The 14816-nt window shown below is 44.3% G+C and overlaps 1 protein-coding gene across 1 annotated transcript in view; it reads right to left on the bottom strand.

Annotated features, from left to right (window-relative positions):
• PNPT1 (polyribonucleotide nucleotidyltransferase 1) overlaps positions 1-14816 on the bottom strand; it is a 1644852-nt gene that overhangs the window by 384918 nt on the left and 1245118 nt on the right. The window contains exon 20 of the mRNA XM_044055211.1: positions 8769-8840. Within this exon, the coding sequence (XP_043911146.1) occupies positions 8769-8840 (72 nt within the window). The remainder of the gene's footprint in view (positions 1-8768; positions 8841-14816) is intronic.

Raw genomic sequence — 14816 nt, 5'->3', positions numbered from 1 at the left:
CTATTAGTTGATTTGATGTCTATTGTGCTGCAGAACAATTTTATTTATTTTGAGGGAGCTCTATACAAGCAGACCAGGGGGCTGGCTTGCCATATGTCTTCGCTTAATGGTCATGCTTTTGGGGGAAGACACCAAAATTTTCTGCAGCACTTTTTTCAACTCTATTAGATATTACTCAAGATTTTTGGATGACGTCTATATTATGTGGGAAGGTGAAGAAAAATCTTACTGCGACTTTATAGTATACATAAATTCTAGCAGTGAATATTTGAAATTCACTGAAGTTCACAATAAACATTCCTTATTTAGATACATTGGTTACTGTCAATGATGGATGTATAAAGTCTAATATTTACAGAAAAAATACTTTTTCTAACTCATACATAGACTTCTACAGTTACCATCCTAGAAAGATGAAGTCTAACATATACAAGGGTCAGTGCATCAGAAGCGTGCGTATGACATCCAACAATGATGATATGACTGAAGAAATAGGATATATCACATCTTTATTTTTGGAAAGAGGGTATACAGCAGAATTGATGGATGATATATCTACATACATACTGGAACTAAGGGATAACAGATACACACCATTATTAGGAATGGACACTTTTCCTTTAGGACAGGATCTAACAGTGAACAATTTGACATCAAGGGCTACTAATAATTACAACAAGGCTTATATTGTTGAATTTGGACCATTCACCAATATCATTAAGGATATTATAACAAAAAATTGGCATATACTAACATCAGAACAGGAAGTACTGGAGAAAGTGGGTAGTAAGCCAATATTTGTAAATAGGATGGGAAAGAACTTAAAGCACCTACTAGAATTGCCCAAACAAGTTAAGAATGAAGTGAACCCACACACTAGTAAATGCGGGGCATGTAAACAGTGCAGTTATATTAATGAAAATAGTTCCATTAAATTATTAAATGCAAACAGCACTTTGATTTACACAGTTAAAGGGAACTGCCAAACTAAGATGTTGATATATATTGCTACATGCACAGTCTGTCCTGCATTTTACATTGGGAAGACTGAGAGGCATTTTAAACAAAGGATTTATTCTCACAACTATTGTATAAGAAGGCGAGATAATAAAAATGCCTTAGCTCGACATGTCATTGACTATGGTACAGAACATACTTTCAAATTTTCTATTATTGAGACTGTAAAGAACAACCCGAGAGGGGGAAACATTAAAAACTATCTTGCTTATAGGGAACTATATTGGCAGGTTTATACAGATGCTACTTTTCCACCTGCCATAAATGATTATATGTCTATTAAAGCATTGTTGATGTTAAATGAAAGAAATTAATTATTTACTAGATATGTTATTAATGTATTAAGCAGCCCATTATTTATATATGAAAAAATGAAAAAAAAGTTTTAACAACTGGAAAATGTTTCAAAAACTGGATTAAGATGTTGGAACATGTACATTACATGACTTAAAGCTCTAACAGTTCTTAATAGTTATATTTATTTTTAAAAAAACACATTTTGTATATATTTTTTTTCTTTTTATATACATATATTTTTTTAAAAAACATTTATACAAATTTATACAGTGCCTTGAACAGTATCTATAAGGACACAAGTTCATTTGTTAATAACCATCAGGTTTAACACTACAGAATACATATGGATTTAAGATGTTTCTATCTCTTTAATTTTTGAATTTAGAAACAAGTGCTTTTTGGCGCCAATTTTAATTATATTAATGAATGTTTGACCTGAATGTATTGTTCTGAGGAAGCTCGCTTTGGTTTGCGAGTGAAAGCGCTAAACCAACAACTTCGTTCTACAATAAATTTGGCTGTTTTTAATATCCGGTGGATTTATTTTGCTGACGCTATTTGCTACTTTGTCATCTGTTGCTGAGTGGAAGGAACTGTTTGTGGTGGTGTTCCTTTTTCGTGTTGGTGAAAGATATGGGACAAGAAGTCAAGAACCGTTGGGATGGGTGCAGTAAAGGGATCTAAGTCTCTATTTTTTGCCCATATGGAAACACGCTTCCATTTACTTCTGTAGATCTTTCTAGTAGAAGGTTTATGCGCTGCTACCAGAATAGATTTAACGGGAGACGAGATACTGGGAGTCCTAGTGATTAGTGGAACTGGATCAACCAAGCCATGAGCTTGAGGTGGCCAAGGTTTGGGGGCTGTAATCCCGCAGGATGAGAGATCAGATCCGGAATGGGATCTAAGATCTGAGGAAGAACTACACTGTGAGACCGCAGGTAAGGGAACCAGATCTGGTGAGGCCAGAATGGGGCTATGAGGATTATTTTGCTCCCCAACCGATGAGCTTTCTGCAGAAATTTTATCATCAACGGAAGAGGCGGATAAGCATACAGGAGACCGGGGGGCCAAGCATGCACCAGAGCATCTCTGGGACTCTCCCCCATAGGGGGAATCAGAGCGAAAAACTCGCTGCATTTTGTGTTTAAAGGAGAAGCAAAAAGACTGCAGCAAGGTTGACCCCAACTGAGGAAGATCTGATTCGCTACTGATGGGTTTAGAGACCACTCGTAAGGCGTGAGTATCGAGTGACTCAGCTTGTCCGCTAAAAGGTTGGACCGACCCGGAATGTGCGTTGCTATCAGAAAGCGGTTGGTGGAAATCGCCCATTCCCAAACTCTCACAGCCTCTCGACAAAGAGGGTAAGATCTGGTGCTTCAGTTTGTTGATATACCAGACCACTGCCATGTTGTCTGTCTGAATTGCAATAGTCCCCAGAGGAAGAAGGTTTTGAAGGGCTTATAATGCTAGAAGCACTGCCCTCATCTCCAGGACATTGATATGCAGAACAGTCTCTAAGGGAGTCCATGTGCCTTGGACGGTTTTGCCCATAGAATGCCCCCCCACCCGAGGCGAGAAGCGTCCGTGGTCAACGTGGCTTGGGGCTGAGGCATCACAAACGGTCAATCCTCCCGGAGCTCTGGGGAATGCAGCCACAAAAGAAGGGAGTTCCTGCAAACCCTGTTCAGGGGAATTGGCGACTCTAATGGATGAAGTAGGAGTGACCACTGAACTTGAAGAGTCCACTGTAGAACTCTCATATGCAATCTGCTAAGGGTGACAGGCTTGTGGCTGCTGCCATGGAGCCCAGGGCTCTCAGGACCAACTCTGCAGGTGGGGCTGGAGACTGCAGGAGCACCATTATCTGTAGTGACAAGTTGCGCAACCTGTCAGTGGTTAGGAAAGCTTTGGCTTGATGGGTATTTATCCTGGCCCCTATAAAATCCAGAACTTGCACAGGATGCAGAGACGACTTCTGAAGATTTATAGTAATGCCCAGACACTGGGCCGTGGTCAGGAAGTAATCCCTGGCGGAGCAAAGCAGATGCATGGCGGGGGCGGTGAGGAGCCAATCGTCCAGGTATGGAAAGACCTGAATTCCCTGAAGTCTCAGGTGAGCTGCTACAACTGCCATGACCTTGGTGGGCTGTGGTGAGGAGAACCCTGAACTGAAAGTGATTGGCTCCTAGCCGAAAGTGGAGAAACCTCCTGGATCATCTGTCCATGAGAATGTGGTAGTATGCATCCTTGAGGTCTATGGAGCACATCCAGTCGTTCTCCTGTAAGAGAGGGAGAATAGATTGGAGAGAGACCATCCAGAATTTCTCTTTGGCAATGAACAGGTTTAGAGATGACAGGTCCAGAATTGGCCTTAAGTCCCCTGTCTTTTTTTGGCACTAAAAAGAACCTGGAGTAATTGCCTAATCCGGACTGCTCTGGGGGGACGTGCCGAATGGCCCGTTTTCTTAGCAACTTCGAAATTTCTGAAGCCGCCGCCTCCCTTTGATCGGGTGGGACATCGGGGAGGCGCTTCATTAAAGGGGGAAGATGCAGAAAGGGAAACGAGTAACCTCTGGATATAATTCGGAGCACCCAATGATCTGTAGTTATGGATTCCCAACTTTGTAGGTGCTCCGAAAAACGTCCCCCGATTGCCTCCAGAGAGGGACAGTCGGGCAAGCCCTCAGGGTTGTTGCGTGGGTCGGTCTGAGAAAGGCTCTCTGGACCCAAAATTTTTCGGCCCCCCTCTGCCTCTGGGCCGGCATCTACCTTGTCCTCCTCTGCCTCTGAAGGACGAGGGGTCCGGCGCGGGACGGGACTGCTGGGATTTTCGGATCAACATCTTCTTCTGTCCTCTCTGGTTCCTTGAGAAGGACCTTTGAGTATTAGAGAAGCGGATCCTGCCGGCAGACAGCGTCTTCTCGTCTTTCTCACTCTGGAGCAGTGTGTCGCTGACGGTTTTGCCAAACAGCGTAGAACCGTCAAAGGGAGCGTTCGCGAAGGACGCCTTGAAGGGTTCCGAAAAGTCACAAAGGCGAAGCCAGGCGTGGCACCGTAAGGCAACCCCCGCTCCGCTAGCTCTAGCCACTCCCTCCGTGGCATGGGAGAGGAGCTGCATGGAAGTGTTAGAAATTGACTTTAGAGTGGCCATGCAAGCCGAGAAGGTCCGTTTGTCCTTGGCCGCCATGGACTCTGGGGGAGCTCCAGCTTATTCCTTTATCAAGTCCCGCTGGAGCCTGATGATGTGTGCCAGGTAATTCAGCGCCCTTATGGAAAAGGTAGCTGAAGCAAACATCCGCTTTCCGATACGGTCCATCGTCCGAGATTCCTTATCAGGAGGATGGACTGAGGAACTTTCCTGTGCTAGTTCCTTCTTAGTGGCAGCCGCCACCACCATGGCATCTACTGGGGACCCTTTCTTCCACGCCTGTCTGTCAGAAGGGGGGGCCGAGTATTTTGTCTGGTCTTTTAGGGATTGGCTCCACGGTGTCCGGCTCCTTCCAAGCCCTGGTAGTAATCAAGTCTACCAGGGGATCAGCTGGGGGGGACACCCAAGAGGTAGATGGGCCTGCGTCAAATGCTTCCAGAAACACTGACTCATCCGAGGAAGGTTTTTGGGCAGACCACCCCCCTCTGATGCGTAGCATTTCCATAATGTCTCCGAAGGAGACGTCTTCAGGGGGTGACCTTGGGGAACCCTCCCCTTCCTCTAAGTCCGTGTCCTCCGTGAGGGACTCAGGGGAGTCCATGTGCCTCCTTTTGCACTTTCGTTTGTGAGGCACCTCCTCGGAGGGACTGTCCGAGGAGGGCTCTCCAACGGGGTCCTGTTCCTATACGGGAACCAACTGGAGTGCCGACGCAGGCTGTCCCTGGGGCCGGATGATGGAGGATAGGCCCAAATGTGCGGTAGTAACGGGTGGATCCGTAGCCCGGACTGGGGACCTGGAACTCCTTGACAGAACCCTCTCCACTACGTCAAAAGCCGAGGGTGAACCACTCTCCCCAGGCTCCAAGAGCAGTCCCCTCGGCTCCAACGCAAGGACCGGTGTCGGAGCTGATGCGATTGGACCCGAAAAGGGAGTGAGCTCCGACCGGAACAGAGCCGAAGACACACTCACCCCTGCGGCTCCGAAGCACGGCTCCGACACGCTCGAGGGTACTGTCGGCATTGAAGTAGCCACTACTGTCGGCGCCGACGACTCCACGGGTCAGAGACAGCCCGGATCCAAAGACTCCAAAACCCAACAGCGAATCGGAGAAGGAGCAATTGGGGCAAAGAAAGGGGTCGAGCTCCCTCCTGGGGGGGGTGGGGGAGGCAGGAGCACCCCCATCTGCATCTGGGCCTGCAAGAATTGATGCATCATCCGGTCCAAATCAGCATTAGACATGCTTCTGGTGGACCTTGAAGAGGTCGCCGAAGCAGGCCGGGAAGGCCGCCTCAAAGACCTAGAGGGAGACCGGTACTCCTCCTCCGGCTCCGGGGAAAAGCGGGGGGAACGGAGCCGAGAGGGTGGAGATCCGGAGACCCTCCTGGGAGGGCTAGTTACCTTAGCTGGCAGAGCAGAGGGATGAGACTCTGCCCGCCTCTTATGGCTTTTATGCCTTTCCTTGTCCTTATGCCTTTCCCCTAGAAAAAAGGTCCCTACAAGAAGAGTCCCCCCCTCCCTGAGACATAGAGGGAGGTTGTGTCCCAGTCAGGGGAGGGGGAACTAAAGTCAGGACAGCCGCAGCTGGTGCCTTAGAGGGAGAGGAGGAGGAAGAAGAATCAGCAGGCAAGAGGCCTGCCAGGATTAACTTATTCCTCCTATCCCTCAAAGCCCGGGGGTTGAAGGCCGCACATACTTGGCAGCCAGAAGACAAGTGGCCTACCCCTAGGCAGAGAACGCATTGAGTGTGGCCATCCGCTGGGGACAGCTTATGGCCACACTCAGTGCATTTTGAAAAAATGGCCTTAGGCCCTTCAGCCATCGCACGACCACACACACACAGTACAGGGGAGGGAAACAATAAATTATCACAAAGAAAAGGTAAAGAGGTATATAGATAGAAACTAAGGGCCTACTACAGTCACTCAACACACAAAAAAAAAAGTTTTAGAGTTTTAAATATTCTTTAAACTTATGCCCAACGCCAAGAGCTTGTCGCTAGAAGCTATCAGAAGCTGCGGCAAATGAGATCTGAGGACTGGAGGGAGGTGGCAGGGCATTATGGGTGAGGGTAGGAGCTGAGAGCTTGGCTCTTTTAGCTTGGAAAGCTGCCAGCTCGGATCCGAGGACGGATCAGATACCCACAGGTTGCTGAGCAAATGAAGTTAACTACTTCAGATCAGCAGATTCATTTTAAACAATGAAGTCCAAAACTTACTGACACAAAGGGATCTGTATAGAACGGCAACCTGTGATAGTTACACATACCTACTCAAAGACTGCTTTACGACAGAGTAAGAGGAATACATCAACAGACTGCTAAGATTTAGTACGAATTCACTAAACTGAAATCTTTTGACTATACTGCTGGCAATTAACGCAATGCAGAATAAATAAGGGATAAGATTTTTGACGAGTTCATAAAAAGTAAACACTGAAAGTCTTGCCTAACCACCCACCACAAAACACACACAAAAATGTAATAACCTTATTGTTTCCCAGTAACTGGGGTCTGAAAGCTTTGAAAGGAACTGAATACAGTTAACTGTGTTCACCAGAGTTAATGAAAACAGGGCGGCATAAAGTAAATTGAAACTAAAACTAGGGTTGATGATGATGTGGTAAGTTGGTGGTGACAACTGTCAGGTATCAGGACAAGTTTCTTTCAATCAAAATTTTAGGCTCTGGGATTTGTCCCTTTAAAGTGGCAGCGTCTGGTTTTGGAGTGACTCACATATATGTTTCCATAACTGTGTGTTACACAACCTGAAAAAATTGATTGCAGATACTTAAAGAAGCAGCAGAGATGACAGCTTTTTTTAAAAAAAGTGACATTTTCTGAGTTTCAGGTCCTGTCGACCAGAGTTTCATGGATCACAAATATCAGCTAATTAAGTTGCTCTCACTGGTTTATCAGGTTTCTTCGATTTCAGACTATAAGCAGGTCAATAGGTTTATGGCCCCAGGAGAGAGAAACAAATCAACTATAAATGACAGTACACAGTAATAAAATGTTAATTTCACTCTGAATAGCAGCAGGTGTAGAATACAAAGAAAGAGCTATGGGTACCGTCCTATGTGTCTTTTCTTAGGCAAGAAATACTCAAATGTGAAAGGCAAAATAACACAAGAGCAACACTTTCCTAAAGAAAGTATCATGAGATTTTATTCAGCTCCAAAGTGGTATGCACTGAGGTAGCCTACTAGGATAAAAATCCTGAGAGTCAAAGGAACTGCTAAGTCATGCTGTTTTAAGATGCAGTAGTCTTTCGGCTTTTCTCGGTTAGGGGTCGTCACAGCAGAACTCCCGTCTGCTAATGACTGGCAGTAGATTTTTATGGTGCCGAGTTGCCTGCCCAATGCCCAACCTTCAAAGAAGGCACGCATACACCTACCAGCATGTCTAACATCATTTGACCACGGGGAGGGCATGCAGACTCCACACAGAAGGCGCTCCAGCAGAGAATCGAATGGGAGAACCTCTTGCTGTGAGGAGACAATGCTAACCGCTGCACCACCACGGCCTTGTTTTAAGATGTAGTAGTATGGGGGATAATTCTACAAGAAGGAAAAAACATTCTGGGGAATGGAAACACTGTAATAAGTACAGAACTGCCTTTTAATCCATTCATGTAAACAATCTGTGACCTTCTGCTAATTCTAGCCTTCTGAAGAATTTAGGGAAATTGAGAACTAATCAACAAAAATATCTAATTTGGGCTAGTATCCTAGGAATACTGTTTGGGAGCCCTGCCGGAAGTACAAACCATGTCTGAACAGCAGAGCTGGAAGAATGGATGTGCAGAATTCACTGGAGTCACACACAAAGCATCACTTTGAACATAATGGGATTTTCTTTCTTATCACTGAAATTGCTGCTGTAGAACCTGGGACACAGAAATTAAAAAAACCTTGTTCAAACATAAGACTACTTTGACTGTAGCGACTACAAAGTATCCTTCATTTTGGTCGAAGAACAATATTATCAAAAACACTCAAAAATACACCGGTCCAAATTCCCTTCAATGAGCCTAGACATCGCTGACAAAGTGGTGGTTCAACAGTTGGATAAGTTGCACTAGTCCTAAGCAAGGTAACATGCAGGCGCATCTCTTGAATACAAGATCTTTAAAGGAATAGCTGGCAAGCTTCGTGACGGTATAAGTTCAAAAGTTGCCGGTGTCCTCAGAACTTTACTCAGCAGCTGCACTGTCACCAAGATAGAAAAAGACACCCTCGTAACTTAGTATACAATCACAGAAACCTGAAAACAAGCAAAATGATTGCTTAATAAAGCAGTGTTACCTGAAGTGCAGTAATTCCCTTACTGGTGCCTGCCATTTTGAAGTCCATATCACCATGATAGTCCTCAATTCCCTGAAAAGATTTAAGACAACATTACAGTCCATACTCAAATGCAAAACAAAGCCAAGCAGATTGCTTACATTGTCTCAACTTTTTTTTTTTTTTTTTTTTTTTTACAAATTCTGCTCTATGCATTTCTCAATGGCGAACCCCCCCCCCCCAAAAAAAAGACTACTTTTCTAACAAGACCACCTGTAGTAATGCAACTGACTCAAAGGAAGCAACAACTTCAGAAACAGAAATCAACCCCTCAATCTAGTTTCAGAAATTCAATTACCAATTAAAAAAAATGGTAAAAGCCCTAACTATGACCCTGGCAACTTAAGTTCAAATAATGGCTTGGGCACCTGCTGGACATTTAATGCGGAAGGGAAGAATGATGTAGATTTACTGGCTCATACCTCTTTGTGGGAGGGGAGTCATGGCACATATATAGGGACTTGTTTCCACTATAGATTTCCTGTTAGAAACCGAAGATCCAGCAGGTGTGCTGGCTTCAAATGTGTGTGTGTGTGTGTGTGTGGGGGGGGGGGTTCTTGAGAGGTTAGCTCACCTGCAGATGTGACATGCCCTTACTAATGGCCACTATACATCAAGGCCTGGGGCACTTACATGCATGTGCAAAGATTTACGACCTTAAAGCCACAAAACCTTCTGGACTCAGATGGATGTTAGCTCCTCATTTTGCAGCCTGGTTTGTATCTCTTGGAGGAATGAATGAGCTGTATGGAACAGCAGAGACGGCAGGCAAAAAATAGCAAAACTACCAATCCAGAGCAAAAAAAACCTGAAGATTTTCAGTCATTTGACGACTTCTGAAGAATAGACGCATAAGAATAAGGTGGGATTCAGAGACACCCTCTGTATTGTGCACTAAGTGGAGTTACTCATACTAATGATGTGTAATTCAGAAAAAAAGAAATATGCATCTACTAGTGTGTTCTCAGTGTACCATAATGAAAAATAGATGGTATAATGAACATCCGCTCTCTCATCATTTAATCCATCAGTCACAGACTGTCACATTATACAGATAGAGCTGGATGGGCTGGTGGTGCAGCAAACATGGTGAGATGAAAGCAGTACTACTTAGTGCAAGCTGCCATGAAACAAGGTCACCATACTGCCAACAATGTCCCACACAAAATTAAAAAAAAAAAGTAAAGATATTTGAGTGCAAATATGGTACAACTCTCTGAAAACTTAGGGTGAGCATTTACTGCTATGACAAATATAATCTCTCAGGCATGTTGCAACTGTTTAGGGATCACACATGGTTACATATGTCAGTCAGAATCCCGCTGTCAATAGTAAAGTGGGAAGTCTAAGTGCAAAGATTCTAACCAGTCAGAAAGCACAGAAGGAACAAACTGTGTGTGAAACCACCAATAACAAATAACACTAGTGACAGTTAACAGCTTGGACAGTTTACGCAGTAGTCTACAGTTCTCTCATTACATGAATAGGCAAGAGCATGCAAACGTTAAAACAAAAGTTATGTACTTACCATAATGACAGATCTGTGTTATCTGCTTCTGTCCTCCTTAATGAAGGGGTCCATCGGATCAGACTTTGGATCCAAGGCTTAGGCTCCTCCACTTACCCACAATCCCCTCCTTGTACTAAATTACCTCAGATCAAGTTTGTCAACTTCCTATAACAAGGACCATTACACCTCCTCAAAAAAGAAAATTATATTCTGAAGAAGCCCAAAGAACTCCAGGAATACACTACATGATGGAACCAGGCCATCAACAAATCAGTGAATTCATTACAGAAACAAGGGAATATGATAACTGAAAGGGGAAAGGTAACAAGGAAGTTAAGGAGGATGGAAGCAGACAACACCAATCTACTGTTACAGTAAGTACACAACTGTCATATGCAATGCTCTCTCTTCCATATGACCTCGAATGGGACTCATGGAAGGATATTCTGGAGGAAGGCTAAACCAAAAGATGCTCTGGACCTAGACTGCAAATTCAGTTTGCACTTAGATATGAACATTAGACCAAGTAGCTGTTGCACAAATGTCATCAATTGGTATTTTTGAGAGGGCAATTGACCTAGCAGAATGAGCCTTAGGAGTGCCAAGCAAAGGTAGTCCCTTCTCCTTACAGACATAAGGAATGCACTCGGATAGCCAACACGAGTTACTCTGGATATTCCTTTACTCAATTTCATCAGGAAGAAAGATACAAACTGGCCAGTCTTTCTTATGTTCTTAAAGTGATGCAGATAAAATCAGAGTTGTCGATGTACATCCAAAATATGTAGCATATACTCTCACTTATTACAAAAATTGGGAAAGAAGACAGGAAGATTGATGGACTGACTCACTGTCGGTGTGGAGAACCAAATAAGGTGGCTTATAAGAAATGGCTTGAAGTTTTGAAACTTTTCATAAATAAGCAACTGCCACAAGGAACAATGTTTTCCAACAAAGATATTTCAATTCATCTCTGGCTGCACGTTCAAATGGAGGTCTTTTCAATGACTGAAGAGGAATGGTAATGCCCCATGGAGGGACAGGAGGCCAGTGAAGGAAAGTGCCCCTTAAAAAGGCTTTAGACAACTTCAAAGAAGCAACTGGTGACTGATTTTCTCCAATGTGAAAGCTGGAAACGGCTGTCAATTGGACTTTTTAGAGTAACTCACTTCATCATGAAAAAAGGCAAGCCAGACAAGCCAGAACAGTTGGGAGAGGGCTTGAAAATGGTTCTATATTCCTACTAGAGGCTCAGATTGAAAATCTCTTCAATTTACTCTTGTAAACTTTTCTGACTGGGATTTTTTGTGAAGTCAACATTTGTACTACTGCAGATGAAAGCCTGGACTGTCTAACCATCATAGGATTTAGAGAAACCATGTGGTTAACTTGAGGTCTTTGATGTCCAGGTGAGGCATATTGGACAGGGTAAGAAGATCTGGAAGCTGGGTCCAGCACCCATGAATGGTGAATCAGATGCAACCAGAGGAAGGGAAACACTAGCTGCTGAGGTCACAAGGGGGCAAAGATGATCACCGTAGCCTTACTCCACATTGCTTCCTGCATTAACTTCAATATGAGAAGAGTGGGAGGGTAACAGAGGGTTAACTGTGGACAGTAGCATTCCTCACAGACTCCCCCCTCTTGGGGGATCAAAGCAAAGTAACTGCTGCATTTGGCGTTGGAGGGGCAGGATAACAGGTTGTAGTAAGGTTGGCCACAGTGGTTGACAATCTGTTACACCACTAATGGATTGAGGGGCCACTTGTGAAGTAGAAAAATAGATCTGCTTAACTTACCAATAAACTGGACTTCCCCAGGATGTGTGTTGCTATCAGAAAGCTGTGAGAAGACATCAGCCACTGTCAAACCCCCATGGCCTCTTGACACAGCAGCTAAGACTGAATTTCCCCTTGTTTGCAAATATACCAAACCATTTCTTCTTTAAAAAAATTGACATAATGTCTGCTTGAATGGCAATCACACCCTGAATCCTGAAAGGCCCGAAATGCTAGGAGGACAGCCCACATCTCCAGGACATCGATGTGAAGATGGTTTCTGTGGGGGACTACATACCCTGGACTGTCTTTCCCAAGAAATGCACCAACACACCAGTTGAGAAACTCTCTCAGAGTCTAGTCCCTCATTATACATGGTTCCTGCAAATCTGAGTGAGGAGACATGGGAAAGTTCATTGGTTCGTATCTTACTGACCACTCATCTGCAAGGGTCCACTGTAACACTCTCATCTAAAACCTGGCCAGAGGGACTAAAGTTATGGAAGCTGTCATTCAGCCTGGAAGGTGTAGAATACATCTTTCAGGTGTTTTTTGATGGGAGAGTACAGCCATCATGTGATGCTGAAGAGTAAGATTCCTTGATTCCAGCAATCTGGCTAACTGTAACTTGGTATCTAGATGGGCTCCAATGAATTTTGCCAATTGAAATGGCTGAAACTTTGTGAGGCTGATATTTTTTCCCAACCTGAAGCATAGTTGGAGCAAGTAGTCCCTGGTTTGAATTAGAAGATTCCTGGTGGGAGCATTACAACCTGGTGATCCAGCTATGGGAACACTCGGAAACTCTGCTGAGAAGAGCTGCAACTGCTGCCATGCATTTGATGAACACCCGGGAGGCTGTGGCGAGATCAAAGGGCAGGGCCCCGACCTAAAAGCGACTGCCCCCCCCCAACCAAAAGTGGCAAAACTCCCTAGAGCACCTGTCAATTTTTATATGGTAGAATGCATTCTGAAGGTCTACACACAGTACATCCAATTGTCCCTCCTCAACAAGGGTAGGTTGAACCGAAATGTAAACATCTGGAATTTCATCTGCTTTACCTATTGGTTCAAGTGACTGAGGTCCAGAATGGGCCTGAGCCCTGAGGTCTCCATTTTTCTTTGGCACCAAAAAGAACCCTGAGTAAACTTTGGACTTGTGCTGGTCTTGTGGGACCTCACAGATGACTCATTTGTCTAGTAGCTTTTTTATTTCTTGCACTGCAGGCTTCCAATGACTGGGAGGGACATTAGAAAGTTTTCTTGAACAAGGGGGATGGTAAATAAAAGGAATTAAAGCCTCAGGTTGTAATGCTGTGCACCCATACATCTTGGATGATGGACGCCAGATCACGTGCTCCCTTGACTGCATCCAGAGTGTGGCAGTTGTGCAACTGTTCAGGAGTGTTGAAAAGACCTGACAGAGAAGGGGATCCTAAGAGTCTCGATTCTGTGGTCCACCTCTGCCACAGTGGAGATGTCCATTATGACTGTATTCTCTTCTGCTTCTGGGGGCTGTCTACTGCTCTAAGTGTCTGGGCCACAACTTTGAGATTTGCGGAACCACAATTTCTTATCTCGTTTCTAGTTTTCAAAGAAGGTCTGTTGAGGGGTAGAAAAGCCTTTTCCAATGGCAGACAAGGGCTTATCCTCTTGCTTGCTTTTAGACAGTGTCTCTCTAACTTTAGGCCCAAACAAAGTGGACCCCCTCATGTGGGGCATTAATGAAGGACACCTTGAAGTGTTCTGCAAAATTACAGACAACCATCCTAGCATGTCAGCAAACCTACTTCTTCAATATCAGAATCAGAAGGAAATGCAATCTTTTTCTACTTGGATGAGATGAAGCTGCAGAGGCAGCCTGGAGCGAGAGAAAGGACTTAAAAAGACCATCAGCAAAGGAGAACCATTTCTTTCTTGATTCATTAGAAGGCGGCGTAGAGGAGGAAGTAGAAAGGTGTTTAACCCCCTTCATCTGTTTCTTTGGGAATTCTCAGAGACACATTGCGTAGACTGAAATATGGGTCTCTACCTGAACTAAAATCTGTGAGACACTATCAGCCCCTTATGATATGACCAATTAGAGTTCTCTCTTATTCTCAAAAGGCATACATCTGGCCCCGGTGGACATACTTGGCTCTTCACTTTTAGTGGCTTCCAAGGAGCTGCACCAGAGGGGTCAGAAGAAAATGACAAATGGTCTGAGGGCTCTGATAATGCTACAGTGTAATTCTCTGTCAAGGACCAGGGAAGAATGGATACTGCAGTAAGCAGACTGGGAACCTCTTTCGGGGATTTCTTTTTCTTGACAACCAGAAGGGAGACATCTGACATACCAGCACTAGGATCCAAAGATGGTTGTGTAAAGGCTTTATTCCACTGGTTTTCAATGTAAAAGTTTGAGGGAGAGCACAACTGGTTATTGTATACATCTCCTAAGCATAAAAAAGAGCTTTATGGGAGCCTCTATATGGTATCTGACATTCCAACTGACACTTCCCTTTTCTCTTAGGCATAAGTAAAAAACAGTATATGTTTTCACTGAAATGCAGAAGTAAAGTCATCAACAGGGTGCTTATTTGCCCACTATTACAATCTGGCCAACTGAAGCAGTGAAGACTGAGTCGGATTTGTTCCTCCGATGGCAAGAAAGTTCTGAGTTTTGGCGCCTGTAGCCCAGTTTTTTTTTTATTGCTACGCCATCATGTCTCCTCAGTGGTA

Source organism: Protopterus annectens, chromosome 1.part2 (genome assembly GCF_019279795.1).
Source record: "Protopterus annectens isolate FY-2018-M chromosome 1.part2, PAN1.0, whole genome shotgun sequence".
In the NCBI taxonomy this organism is placed as follows: Eukaryota; Metazoa; Chordata; order Ceratodontiformes; family Protopteridae; genus Protopterus; species Protopterus annectens.
This window is presented reverse-complemented; position numbering and strand designations above follow the sequence as displayed.